The 14411-nt window shown below is 41.1% G+C and overlaps 1 protein-coding gene across 1 annotated transcript in view; it reads right to left on the reverse strand.

Annotated features, from left to right (window-relative positions):
- Positions 1-238: 238 nt before the first annotated feature.
- Positions 239-14411, reverse strand: part of LOC134338205 (uncharacterized) — a 62004-nt gene continuing 47831 nt past the window's right edge. Inside the window, exons 8-9 of the mRNA XM_063033874.1 lie at positions 12022-12261; positions 239-726 (exon numbers count right to left, since the gene is read on the reverse strand). Of these exons, the coding sequence (XP_062889944.1) occupies positions 669-726; positions 12022-12261 (298 nt within the window). The 3' untranslated portion in view covers positions 239-668. The remainder of the gene's footprint in view (positions 727-12021; positions 12262-14411) is intronic.

Raw genomic sequence — 14411 nt, forward strand, 5'->3', positions numbered from 1 at the left:
GATGAACAATTTCCCCCCAGCTAAGCTCTCACAGCCCTCATTCAAGAATTAATGCTTAGCATTTTTGAGCACTCTGTACAACAGACATCCCTCTAATGTTATGTCCCCTTTTTTCTTTTTTGTTTGCTTATTTTATTTTTACACATGTCTGAGCTTGTATGTTCTTGTTGATTTTATTGTTTTTTGAGAATAAAGTATTAAAAACAGACAAAAAAAACACAAGAAAGTCTGCAGAAGCTGGAAATACTGTCAATCTGATCAAATTAAAGTGTATTCTGACAAAGCAGTGCTGAGCCCTTATGTGTGAGATGAAGTCGCAATCCCACACTGTGTACTATGCATAAGATTTTGAACTAAGATACATTCCAATGGAAAAGTCAGAAGTAGACAGTACTATCAACTTAGAAGCTACACACTCGTTAACAGTGGAGACAACATATCAGAGTTGATTTTTAAAAACAAGTACAAACAGATACGTTCCCTGTTATAAAGGAAGTTGGAATTCATGGAACCAATATGAAGAATGGTTCAGGAGCACTTTGACAGAGTTGGTCACCACATCTCATCACTTGAATTGGACAGTGGCTGGATTCTTTTTATCGTTACTGATGTAATGTTCCTTCTGATACCTAAATAGGTAGAATCCTTTTCCTTTTAATTAACCATCTTCACTCGAGGATCATCAATATTTTGCTAAAGTTGACAAAAATGCCTTGGCTGGGCTTGCTGCTTGGACAAAACAAAACAAAGGAAATAATTGGTCAGAATACATAAATCATTCATTTCAGTATAAGAAAAAAAGAATTGCAATTAACAGGATGCGTACATGGCAGAACTGGTTTCCTTAATCTGTTTTTGCAGGCCTAAAGTCCATTAATCATTTTTTTCTATAATAAAATATGAGAAGATAAGATGCTGATTCAGCTTGAGCTACCATGAACTGAAAAGGCAGGAGGGAGAAATTTCTTAACACAAAAAGCAGCATCATTTAGTAGATTTTCTGTCTTACAGTTCCAGTGATCTTGGTTCAATGCTGACCACCAGAATTACCAGTAACGAGATTTCACACTTTCCCCATGACTGTATGGGCTTTTTCTGGGTCCTCTGATTCCTCCCACATTCCAAAGACATGTTTATTTATTTATTTATTTAGTGATGCAGCGAGGAGCAATTCCTTTTTGCCCCGCAGCCCACCTATTTTAACACTAGCCTAATTACAGGACAATTTACAATGACCAATTAGCCTGCTAACCAGTACATCTTTGGATTGTGGGAGGAGACATGCAGGTTGGAACCCTAATTGCTCCTATTGTATAGGTGACTGGTAGTATCTGGAGGTCATTGATGGAGTTGCAAGGACAGTAAAGTGGAATAGTGGAGGATTAGTGGGGATGAATGTTTGATGTTCAACATGGACTTTGTGTACAGAAGGGCCTACATCAGTCCTATCTGACTCTATAACAAGTTCACATTCTATCTTGGGTGCACGAGGTGATAAGAGGCACTTCTGGGGACTTCTTCCTTGAGCAGAAATGGCTAAAATGACAAGGCATAATTTTAAGGTGATCGGAGGAAGGCAAGAGCCAATGATTTTCACGCAGAGAGTGGTGGGCGCATGGAACGTGCTGCCAGGGTTACTGGTAGAGGCAAATACATTAGGGATATTTAAGAGACTCTTCGATAGACGCATGAATGATAGAAGGCTATGGGAGAGGGAAGGGTTAGGTTGGTTTTAAGGCCGGCACAATGTCGTGGACAGTGGGACCTGCACTGTACTGTAATGTTCAATGTTCTATGTTCTATCTGCAGTCCCTTATGTAACCATGATTTTTTTAGCAGCATATTTAATTTATTCATTAAGACATTAGAACATAGAAATCTACAACACGTTAAAGGCCCTTCGGCCCACAATGTTGTGCCGACAATGTAACCTGCTTTGGAAACTGCCTAGAATTTCCCTACCGCATAGCCCTCTATTGTTCTAAGCTCCAGGCACTGAGTGTCCCTTAAAAGACCCTATTGTATCTGCCTCCACCACCTCCATCGGCAGTGCATTCCACACACCCACACTCTCTGTGTGAAAAACTTACCCCTGACATCCCCTCTGTACCCATTTCCAGGCACCTTGAAACTATGACCCCTCGTGTTAGCCATTTCAGCCCTGGGAAAAAGCCTCTGGCTATCCACACGATCAATGCTCCTCATCATCTTATACACCTCCATCTGGTCACCTCTCATCCCCCGTCGCTCCAAGGAGAAAAGGCCAAGTTGACTCAAGCTTTAGACAGAGATGATGGTAACACTCATGAGGTCAGTGACAGTTCTGGGTATTGAAAAGTACTCTCTGGGCACTAACTAGGTGTTGCCTGGAGAGCTGAACCACTGCAAACAAGACTGACAGTAAACATGCCAAGTTTGGTGCTGCTCACTTAAAATTCCTTGCTGTTTGTTGTTCTGGCACAGGGAGATCACTACCTACTAACATGAAGAGAAAGCCCACTACCAGCGGCAAGAGCTTGACTTAAAACAGAAAATGTTGGAAGCATGCAACAGGCCAGGCAACATCTGCGGAAAGAGAAACAGGGGTTCACCCCTCAGGTCCGAGGCCCGTCATCAGAAATGGGACAGAGAGAAAAAATTAATTTTCAACCATAGAAAAAGTGTGGGAGGGATGGGTGGAACAAAATGGAATAGTTCTGACTGTTAGTGGTAGTTAGAGGCAGATTATGCTTCTTTGCCCGTGGTGCTAATAGCAAAGCTATGGGTATACTCGTTTGCTTCTCAATGTCAGCAGAAGGTAAAAATTTCTTATGTACTTTTAAGAAATATTTAGGCAAAAGTTTAGGTTTCCTTTAGATCATATCTTTAAAAAATCTTTGTCCACAGGATATAGACAGGATTGGTCCCTGAACCAAAGGGGTTTTAGACCATGAGGCCATAGATATACATAGACATAGGAGCAGAACTAGGCCATTCAGTCCATCAACCCTGGTCTACCATTCTACCATAGCTGATTTATTATGCCTCTCAACAGCATTTTCCTGTCTCTTCCCCGTAACCTTCCTAGTAGCTGTACTACTACTAATCAAGAATCTACCAACCTTTGTTTCAAATATACTTAATGACAGCAGTCTGTGGCAATGAATTCCACAGATTCATTAACCCCTGGGTTCAGAAATTCCTCCCTATCTCTATTGTATAGGGATGTCCCTCCATTCTGAGGCTGTATCCAATGGTTTTCTGCATTCTGATAATGTTTTCTCAAGAATAATTCCAAAAATGGTATATACTCACCATGTTAGTTTCTCTTTGGTGTAGCTATATGTAAGGTGCCAATTATTTTTGTAAGTGCCTTTTGATGATGTGAATGTATTTTTTTCATGAACATACAAACGGAGCAGCATTTCGGATACATGAACTCATCATATGACCTTAAGTTTCACTGCATTTTTCTGGAGTAGTCTGTTTTGCTAAAAGTATGAATTGTTTCTTTAATCCACTGCTTTATTTTTATTTTGTTAAAAATATAATAGTTACAAAACCTTAAGCAAAGGAATCAGAGCCACATTGCTCCTAAACAGAGGACCATGGCTTTGTCCTCACCTCAGTGAGTTGCCCCAAGTAGTATTGGAAACAAAATGGAAGATGATGGCATATCTATGAAAGCATCTTATTTATTTTATTTCTCATTGTTATGATCCTATGAGATTTTTTTTAGCTCATTGCAGTTAGTCTACTCACAAATTAACAGTTGACCCTCTTCTATTAAAGCAGTATAAGAATATAGAACATAAAACAGTACAGCACAGTAACAGGCCCTTCGGCCTAAAATGTTGTGCCAAACCAACCAAAAAGAAAATAAAAAAAAAACCCTACCTACACAAACAAGGGAAAATCTGCAGATGCTGGACACACAAAATGCTGGAGGAACTCAGCAGGCCAGGCAGCATCTATAGAAAAAAGTACAGTTGACGTTTTGTGCCGAAACCCTACACAATGTCAAAGTACCCACCCTGCCATCTTTCTGACATCCATGTGTCTATCTAAGTGTCTCTTAAAAGCCCGTAATGTATTTGCCCCTACCACCACACCAGGCAGTGCATTCCAGGAATCCACCACTCTCTGAGTGAGAAACTTAACCCACTTTGAATACCTAAGGTTCAAAAGCACTTTACTGGATATAGATTTTGTTAAGTCTTGAAGCTATGAACTACTATCCTGTAGTTCATTGTTGTGGATGAAGTTCCTGGCACAGTGGATTCTGAGCAAATGACAGACAGTTTCAGTGAAAGAGAATGGTTGCAGGAAGAATATTTTGAAATCCAGTTATTGAATAATACTCTGTTTGACGAAAGAAAGGGGAGGAGTGAAACATTACAGCACATCTATATTTATCAGAACCTGAAAACAACCCAAGGGCCTTTCTTTGAATTCTGAAGAGAAGTAATATTAAAAAGGAGTGCTGAATGAACACAGTGGGGTTCCAGGTGGGCGAATGCATGAACATTTCACTAATTTTTGATTTTCTCTACATCCCTACTCACCAAAACCCTTAATATGAAGAATAAATCTGATTGAACTGATAAAGGGATGTAAAAAAAGAACTCTCCAAGGGATTTGGACAACTGCTCCTGCAGAAGATAAATACAAGCAACCAACTTCTGTGTTATCATTTCTATGCAATACACAATTAATTTCTCCATGGGAAAGGCTCTGTTGAATTTTTAAGTTCTCAAAGATGATAGATCCTGGTGTGACAATTCCTCGCAAAGCAGTTACGTATTTCATCCATCCGTTCTGCCCTTTAATGCTAGGTCCTCTCTTTAGCCACAAGAGCTGCCATTTTATTACATCTTCAGTACTTTACCCAAATTGCCATCTAACAAGCAGCAGAGGTTAAAATCTCTGTTGAGCTGATACCCTGCTTGCTGCCTAGGAGCATACAGTATGAAAATCTCCACAAGTAAATCACATGACCAAAACAGTACATGCTGATCATGCCCTTGGGTTCCTTGAACTAGTTTCTCATGAGACCATTGCTACCAGCAGTTCTCCATCCTTCGCATCATTGTTGAAGCAATAGGTAGGGAGCTCCAGCAGGTAGGGACCACCATTAAACAACTGATTTTGATTGTCAAGCTGCTCAGCCTCTAACCCTGCCGCACACACGTCTAACTGCCCACGTGAAATACTCGGTGGCCTTCAGCTTAAGAGTTCCTCCAACATTAGTGCAGACCTGGTCTTCCCACAACTGCATCACCCTATCATTCAGCCATTGAGGTAGATCTTAATGATGGAATTACATGCACTCGTCAAATTTATACTCTGAGTTGGGTGCTACCTTTTGCTTAAATGTGGTACTCAAGGTACTGTCTTATTTAGGAAGATTGATCAGGGAGGTAATTTGATTTGGTTTGCTGTGCACCTTAGTAAAAGAGTCAGACAGAATGGTGGAGTCCTGCAGGCACTATCATTTCAATAAGCATATTTATATATTTTCTAAGGGTATATCAGTGCATATGATCTTTTAATGATAATCCACAGTGAGAACGGAGATTAATATAGAGCTCTTCACTGAGGTCCAACCACCCTACCCTTGGATTCTATAATTGGCTAAGGACTGGCAACCCTGGGAAGTTCTGCAACAGTAAAAGGTCAAACAAAAGCAAACCACAGTAACTATCTAAAGAGAAATAAAATAGTGCTAAATTGTGAGAGGAAGGAAATGTAAGGATAGGAATAAAATAGGAAGAGTAAGAGAGAAAGAGAAAAAGAGAAAGGAAAATATTCCAATGTTATAGTACCTACATAGCCTCAAGATCTACCTAAACACTTTAAAGCTAATGAAGTGCTTTTCAATTTTAGACCCGACAGTAACGAAGGAAATTCAAAAGGTTCTTTTTTACATTGGAAGGACCGATTCTGGTTAATTGGGCTATGAGTTATTTAGGGCAATCGCTTATTTGGGCTAATTCTAAAAGAAAAAAAAAATTGAGAAAATAGCCAGGATTCCCTTTGTTTATTTGGGACACTATGCCGCTTAATTGGGGCAGGAGACTGTTGCTGAACTTTTTCTAACTAGCGTCCATCACATGCATGTCATATGGCCATTAGACACAACACCATGCTTGCTAAATAGCATCACTTGCCTGTCTATGATCAATGAGCAATGCTTTTTGTCATTGCTAGTTGGCAAGTGATAAACAGTAAGACAATTCAGAGCTGTTTTATTCACTCTGGTTCCAACCATTCGGCTTCGAGATGCCAGCGACAGCTGGGAGTAGTAATATGAAGAATTTTAAAGGTATAGAGAATCATCTTGAATCTTACAATTAAAATGAAGATTGGGGGTTGCAACCCTCAAAAGCAAGGTTTGAAAGTAATCCTCTACCAGCACGAGGTGTCTGCACTGATTTTGTTCATGTACAGCCAATCAAAAGAACATGTCAGCTAAAAAAGAATGAATTCCTCTGTTGATAACTATTAGAAACTAATACATAGTTTTATAGTAGTGTGGTAGTTTTGGTAATGTTATAATTTATTCTGTATTTCATTTAAATACAAAATCTGTTACTCAGTTAAATGGCAGTTTGTCTTTTTTATATCTTTTGAACTATTTCCAGGAAACTTTGGCTAATTTGGGGCAGCTGCTTAATTAAGCCAAAATATACTGGTCCCGGTGTGTCTCAATTAACTGGAATCCACTATAATTACTGTACAATGCAATAATAATAAGCATTCCATTTCTGGGTGAGGTTCAGAATTCTCATCAAACAATCTTGAGAACAGGATTCCAGTTCTGTTCAATGGAACTTTTTCTCTATTGTAAAGATGAGGAATTGAAAGTAATCCCATTCATGCCTCTTTATTTTACATTAAACAGATCACTGGTGATTAATAATCATCCTCTTTTAGACACATCAACACCTTTTGTGTTGCTTTGAACAATTTTGTCTCCACCCTATACAGATTTTCCCAGCTCTCTCCACCACTTCCTTTTTCTGTAATTTCAAACATGCCTTTTTTTCGCATTTTGCCAGTTCTGAAGAAAGGCAATTGATCATGAGTTTGAATCCTATTTCTCTTTGAAGGTCCTGCCTGACCTACTGGTATTTTCAGATTAAGTAAATATCTTCAACATAAAATAAAGACAAAATTAAGAAGAGGAATGGAAATGCTAGAAATTGTCAAGAATCAATGGGGTGGATATGCTTTCATGAGCCCAGTACATCTTATTAAGTGCATCTGAGCAACAAAATTGTTCTGGGAGTATCCCATTCTTTCAAAAAAAATATCTACCGTGACTTTAAGGTTTCTTGGGGTGTGTGCAATACACCACAAAATTCACCTCACCAACTGAAAGACAAACATATAGACCACAAGAGGAGCAACTAAAATGGGAGGAAGGAGAAAAGAAATCCAATTAATTTGCACAGTCAATCTCCAGTATTACCAAAAACCAACAACCATCAGATTTTAGCCCAATGGGAAATTATGTCTAAGACCGGAATAAAGCTAAGTAAGTTTCAAAGCTTTCAAAGGTACATTTACTGTCAGAGAAATGTATACAATATACATCCTGAAATGCTTTTTCTTCACAACCATCCATGAAAACAGAGGAGTCCCCCCAAAGAATGAATGACAGTTAAATGTTAGAACCCCAAAGTACCACCCCCCCCAGCTCCCCTCCCTCCCGTTCATAAGCGACAGCAAGCAACGATCCCCCTTCCCCCCACCGGCAAAAAAAAGCATCCGTACCCGCCACTGAGCCCTCAAGCGTAAGCAAAGACACAAAGGCGCAGTTTTTATCAGATGTAGAAATATGAATCTTTAAATAAAATGACTGAATGACTACTCTGTGTTTGATCTGCAGACACAGGAGACTCTGCACATGCTGGAATATGGAACAACAATAAGCAGGAGGAGATCAGTGGGTCAGGAGAATCCTGGCTTCAGGAGTACTGATGCTGGGTTTCAACCCATAAACGTTGATCCTGAGGCAGATAATTCTTCAAGATTTCTTATTCTAAGTGTTATCCTGGAGGACAATCTAGACAACAAAGTTAACACAGGCGTTCCGATCCAGATATGGCAACATAGAGGCACATTTAGTAGAGCTGCTGCCTCACTGACCAAGCGGACCATGTTTAATTCTGATCATAGATGCTGTCTCTGTGGAGTTTGCACATTCTCCTGGTGACCTTGTGGGCTTCCTCTAGTTGTTCTTGTTGCCGTCCATATCCCAAGAACATGCAGTTTGGTGCATTAATTAGCCACTGTAGTTTGCTTTTAGGTGAGTGTAAAAACTGAGGAGAGCTGATGAGAATGTGGGGAGTATAAGGTGGCTTTGAGTAGGATTAATACAAGTAGGTGCTAAATGATTGGCAGAGACTCAATGGGCCAAAGGCGAGGGGAGAGGGGTGAGCCATTACCTGAAGTTCGAGAAATTGATGTTCATACCATCAGGTTGGAGGCTACCCAGATGGAATATAAGGTGTTCCTCACCTGGAAGAATTGTTTGGGGTCCTGAATGGTAGTGCGGGAAGAGGTGTAGGGGCAGGTGTAGCACTCGTTCCGCTTTCAAGGGTAAGTGCCAGGAGGGAGATCAGTGGGAAGGCATAAATGGACAAGGGAGTCACGTAGGGAGCGATCCCTGCAGAAAGCAGAAAGTGGGGGAAGGGAAAGATGTGCTTGACGGTGGGATTCCATTGGAGAGGGAGGTAGTTACGGAGAATTACAGTATATGCTGGATGCGGAGGCTGGTGGGGTACTAGGAACGGGAGGTGCGGGGTGAGGGAACTATGAGGTTGGTGGCAGTGGATTTGTCCCTTCCCACTGATCTCCCTCCTGGCCCCCCCCCCCCTCACCATTCCCCATTCCCATTTCCCTCTCTCAATTTATCTCCTTACTTGCCCATCACCTCCCTCTGGTGCTCCTCCCCCTTCCCCTTCTTCCATGGCCTTCTGTCCTTTCCTGTCAGATTCCCCCTTCTCCCATCCTGTATCTCTTCCACCAATCAACTCCCCAGCTATTTATTTCACCCCTCCCCCTCCCAGTTTCACCAATCACCTACCACCTTGTACTTCTTCCTCCCCTCCCCCTACCGTCTTACTCTGACTTCTCATCTCTCTTCTCTAGTCCTGCTGAAGGGTCTCAGCCTGAAACAGAATGTTTACTCTTCTCCATTGATGCTGCCTGGCCTGCTGATCTCCTCCAGCATTTTGTGTGCATCCTCTTCATGTCCATATTATACCATCTCAGAGTCTGAAATTATCTCATTTCTCAAGATAATTTATTTTACCTCCCTTCAGCATGCCACTGATACATTAGATTTTAGTTCAAATGACGAGGAGAGTTCCCTTATAATGTTCTTATTTCAAAATGTTGCACTTTCCAACGGTATCAGTTGTATCAGGAATATTGGAAACCATCTTGCTTTGAGAAGGCAGTGTTTTGTACTTGTTTCTGACATAAACTGGCAAAAAATGCAAGATCAAAGCTACTACAACATATGCAAACCAGTACCCTTAGTCATCCATTAATTGAACCTTCATGTTTTACAGTCAACATAATAATATTAGTTAACAACAGGACTTCACATTCTTTCTTCCTATCTCAAGTGCAATTAACTGAACTGTCCTGACACACAGAACATGATGACAGTGTGTAATAATAAACTACAGAGACTTACATACATTCACCCATACTCATTTCCAATTGGGGTGGCACGACAGCATATTGGTTAGCTTTACAGTAGCAGTGACATCGGTTCAATTCTCTCCGTGGCCGCGTGCATTTCCTCTGGGTGCACCAGGCTCCCCCCCCACACAGGCCAAGGACATACTGGCTGGTAGGTTAGTTGCTCATTGCAAGTTTTCTCTAGTGGTTCAGCTAGGGTTAAACCGGGGGATTGCTGGACAGCATGGCTTGAAGGGCCTTTCCGTATCTCAATAAATGTATAAATAATACCACATTAAACATTTACATAAATACACCAGCTTAATTAATCTAGCTGATGTTTCTTGATCACTTTGACAATAAAGCTGTGGCTAGATGACAATTTCCTGGTATTTATTTATGACATTTGCAGATCTCCTAAAATAAGTTGCAATGCTCTCCCAGAGCTTACAAAGTGAACCAGTCATAGACTCTTTAGGTACAACACAAAAGAGATATGCTAAGATATCTGGCATTGCAACCTTTGTACCCTTCCTACTACTCCTCTTCCTCCTACACCATACGGCCATAAGATATAGGAGCAGAATTAGGCCATCTGCTCTGCCATTTTGTTATGGCTGATCCGTTTTTCCTGTCTCCCCCGCTCCCTGTATCCCTTCATGCCCTGACCAATCAAGAATCTATCAGCCTCTGCCTTAAATATACATAAGGATTTGGCCTCCACAACCGCCTGTGACAAAGAATTCCACAGATTTACCATTCCCAGGCTAAAGAAATTCTTCCTCATCTCCATTCTAAAGGGATGCCACTCTATTCTGAGGCTGTGTCCTCTGGTCTTAGACTCGCCCACCATGGGAACCATCCTCTCCACATCCACTCTATCACAGCCTTTCACCATTTGATAGGTTACAATGAGGTCACCCCTTATTCTTCTGAATTCTAGTGAATACAGGCCCAGAGCCATCAGACACTCTTCATATGACAAGACATCCAATCCTGGAATTACTTTCATGAACCTCCTTTGAACCCTCTCCGGTTTCAGCACATCCTTTCTGATATAAGGGGCCCAAAACTGCTCACAATACTTCGTGAGGCCTCACCAGTGCTTTAAAACATCTCAACATTACATCCTTGATTTTATATTCTAGTCCTTTTTATATTACTCCTACTCAAAGCCAGTTTAGACTCCCTATGTATTCTCTTAATAATGTATACTCAATGTCAGCAAGACCAAGGAGCTGATTATTGACTTCAAAAAGAGGAAACCAAAGGTTCGTGAGCCAGTCCACGTCAGGGAATCAGAGGTGGAGACCATCAGCAACTTTAATTTCGTTGGTGTGATCACTTCAAAAGATCTGTCCTGGGTCCAGCACGTAAGTGCCAAAACGAAGAACGCACATTAGCCCCTCTAATTTCTGAGAAGTTTGCAAAGATTTAGCATGTTGTGTTGTGCGGAGTATATTCATTGGTGCATTACCGCCTGGTATGGAAACACCAATGTCCTCAAATGGGGAAGCCTCCAAAAGGTAGTAGTTACAGCCCAGCACATCACAGGTAAAGCCCTCCCCACCAATCAGCACATCTACATAGAGAGCTGTCACAGGATAGCAGCACGCATCGTCAAGGACTCACAACATCCAAGCCATGCTCTCTTCTTGCTGCTGCCATCAGGACAGAGGTACACGAGCCTCAGGACAGACACATCACCAGGTTCACGAACAGTTATTCACGAACCATCAAGTTCTTGAACCAAAGGGGACAGCTTCACTCACTCCAACACTAAACTGTTCCCTCAACCTAAGTTTCAACGACTCTTCATCTCATATTCTCGACTGTTGTTGCTCATTTATTTGTATTATTATTATTATTTATTTCTCTCTTTTGGTAATTGCACAGTTTGTTGTCTTTTGCACCTTGGTTGTTTGTCTGTGCTGTTGGGTGCGGTCTTTCATTGATTCTATTGCGTTTCTTGTATTTCTTGGACTTGCACTTGTTTCTTGCACTTTACTGTGAATGCCCATAAGAAATTGAATCCTAGGGTTGTACATGGTGACCCACTGTATATGTACTTTGATAATAAATTTACTTAGAACTTTTGGACTTTGAACTTAAAAGAGACTTTAAAGTGTCTTATTCGTAAAGCTTTCCTTGCTCCAATTGCTACTCTATACAGTTAGTGAATTACAAAGTCGAGGAAGCTAATGACTAAAACAAGACTGGATTGAGACAAGCATAATCCTACAATTTGCCAACACACTTGCCAAAGCAAACAAAGTGAGAAGAAAATATAAGCTAATAGAAAATGTTTTCACATTTACAAAGTTCGCTGATTGCTTTACTCACCAGTGGAAATAGCAGTGCCCTGCAAACTCCCCATTATGTAGGCCATTTTCGGGAAACTCCAGTTCCACTCCGAAACAGACTTCTGGTGCACCAGGCAACATACCCATATACTTTAACACACCTGTGCCAATTTTGCCAATTGGCAAGATAATCTTCACTCTGTGCCCAATCTTTAAATCTAAGATAGAGTGGGGTGCATATGCTTTCAAGGGTTGAACATTTCTGAGAGCAGTGTTAAATCTAGGAGAGAGAATAGAATCACATGTAATAACCAGAGGTCAAACCTATTCAAAAAAACTAAGGATATACTCTGTAGAGAGTCAGAATTCACAATGGTGTAGGCTATCAGACATTCTAATGATAGCCCATTCAGTAAACCCTTTACATCTCTTGTGATTTTCATCTCGTGAACTTCATCTGCTGAACGGATCCTGACCTGGATCTGGGCCGTACCCTCCAAATATCCGGACCTGCCTCTCGTTTTTTTTCGTACTACCTTTCTTTCCCTTTTCTATTTTCTATTTATGATTTATAATTTAAATTTTTAATATTTACTATTGATTTGTAATCCAGGGAGCGCGAAGCGCAGAATCAATTATCGCTGTGATGATTGTACGCTCTAGTATCAATTGTTTGGCGACAATAAAATAAAGTAAAGTAAACTAAGTTCTATGGGTAAAAACCCATGCTCTCTCTCATTCATTCACACACACACACACCCCAAAAAACAATTACCCTTGTGGAAAGATGCCTCCCCTTAACATACATACAGGTCTCCCTCACCTCGAGTCATTTATCTCTTACCACCTCCCACTCACTTCACTCCAGACCAAACATAAATCCTCTCCCTCTCATTCTCCTCTACTTTTCAGCTAGCGAATCTCTTTAATTCCTTCTGCCTTTCCCATTCTTAGAGGGTTAAAATCACAGGATTGCGTCTAACCATCATGATCGACCCAGTAAGTTAAGCTTTTGTCTGCCTGCGTCTTCTGAATTAGCTTTCTCGTGACTCCATTTATAGCTGTTGGAAGAATATTAGCACTTGACTAGTTAAAATTCCTGCATCTACACATCTTGGGGAGTATCATTACAACACCCAATTCATACATTATAATAAGATCCACAACTCAACAGAGGGTTCACTGAACACAGATTAGAGAGGTTCCTGTTTGCCTTCAACTCCAGGAGGGCCACAACCTTGTCACTGGGTTTGTGGGCTTGCATACCTCAATGATCTGCACAGCTATGTTGGCTGGAGTCTGGGCTCAATGAATTGGCTCTTGGTAAGGTCACCCATGCCAAACAGGTCAAAGGCCAGAGGCCAGACTAATAGTAGTCCACTAGTCCTGCAGGTTCTGAGGTTCAACTCAGGGCTAACAATACTCAGTTGTAAAACAAAATTGTTACGGAAACAGCAATGAAGAATCCTTCTACATCTGAGTGTGATAGTATTCCTGAGTGTCCACCCGGGACTTGCATGACTGACAGTAGTGAAAACGTAGAGTAAGCTACTAACATGATGAAGAAAGCCCTAAACATCGCCAGAGATGGAGAACCTTCATTGCTGCCCTAAGTGACTGCAGCAGAACAGATAGTAAGTAAATAAGGAGCATCCTTTGCCCATCTCTAATTATCATACAGAGAATCATTACTTTCCTATATTACTTTGACAGTTCTGGTTATATAAGGAGTTTCAGCGTTTTCAGCCAGTGATGATGAAAGAACAACAATATACATTTCCCTAGTTTACAGCCAGAGTTGGTGCAAAATTCCTGAAGAGACTAAGATCCTTTGAAGTATGTAGGCCTCTCCTTCACATGTCCTAGCAGTCTGTTGTTGCCAATACTACCTTCTATGTAGTGGTGTGCCCGGGCCTTGGCATCAACACGGGTGATGCCAACAGGCTCAATAAACTGATTAGAATTGCTGGCCTTGTCATAGGAGTCATACTGGACATACTGGTGGAACAAAGGACTCTCCGGAAAAATCCTGGCAATTCTGGACAGTGTTTCTCACCCTCTGCATGCCACCTTGGGGGAACAGAGGAGCACTTTCAGGAGTAGACTAAGACATCTATGCTGCTCCAAAGAGCACTGTATGAGATCATTCTTATCCTTGGCCATTCGGCTCTACAATGAGTTAACCTATAGCTGGGGAAGTGATGACCCCCTCCTAATAGACCATTATTAACCTCGGTTTACCAGAGCTCTGTTTACCACACCCTGCTATCGCAGACACCCTGTGCAATACTGTGCAGTACTCCCATCACTTCTTACCTGGACAGTATGAATGTGCTCCCATTACAGTATAATATTATGGTAATTTTTGCACTATCATCTTATCAGTGTGAACTTGTTAATCTTGTAATCTTTGACTTGTAGATCTTGTAC

The sequence above is a fragment of the Mobula hypostoma genome, chromosome 26, assembly GCF_963921235.1.
Source record: "Mobula hypostoma chromosome 26, sMobHyp1.1, whole genome shotgun sequence".
Taxonomy (NCBI): Eukaryota; Metazoa; Chordata; class Chondrichthyes; order Myliobatiformes; family Myliobatidae; genus Mobula; species Mobula hypostoma.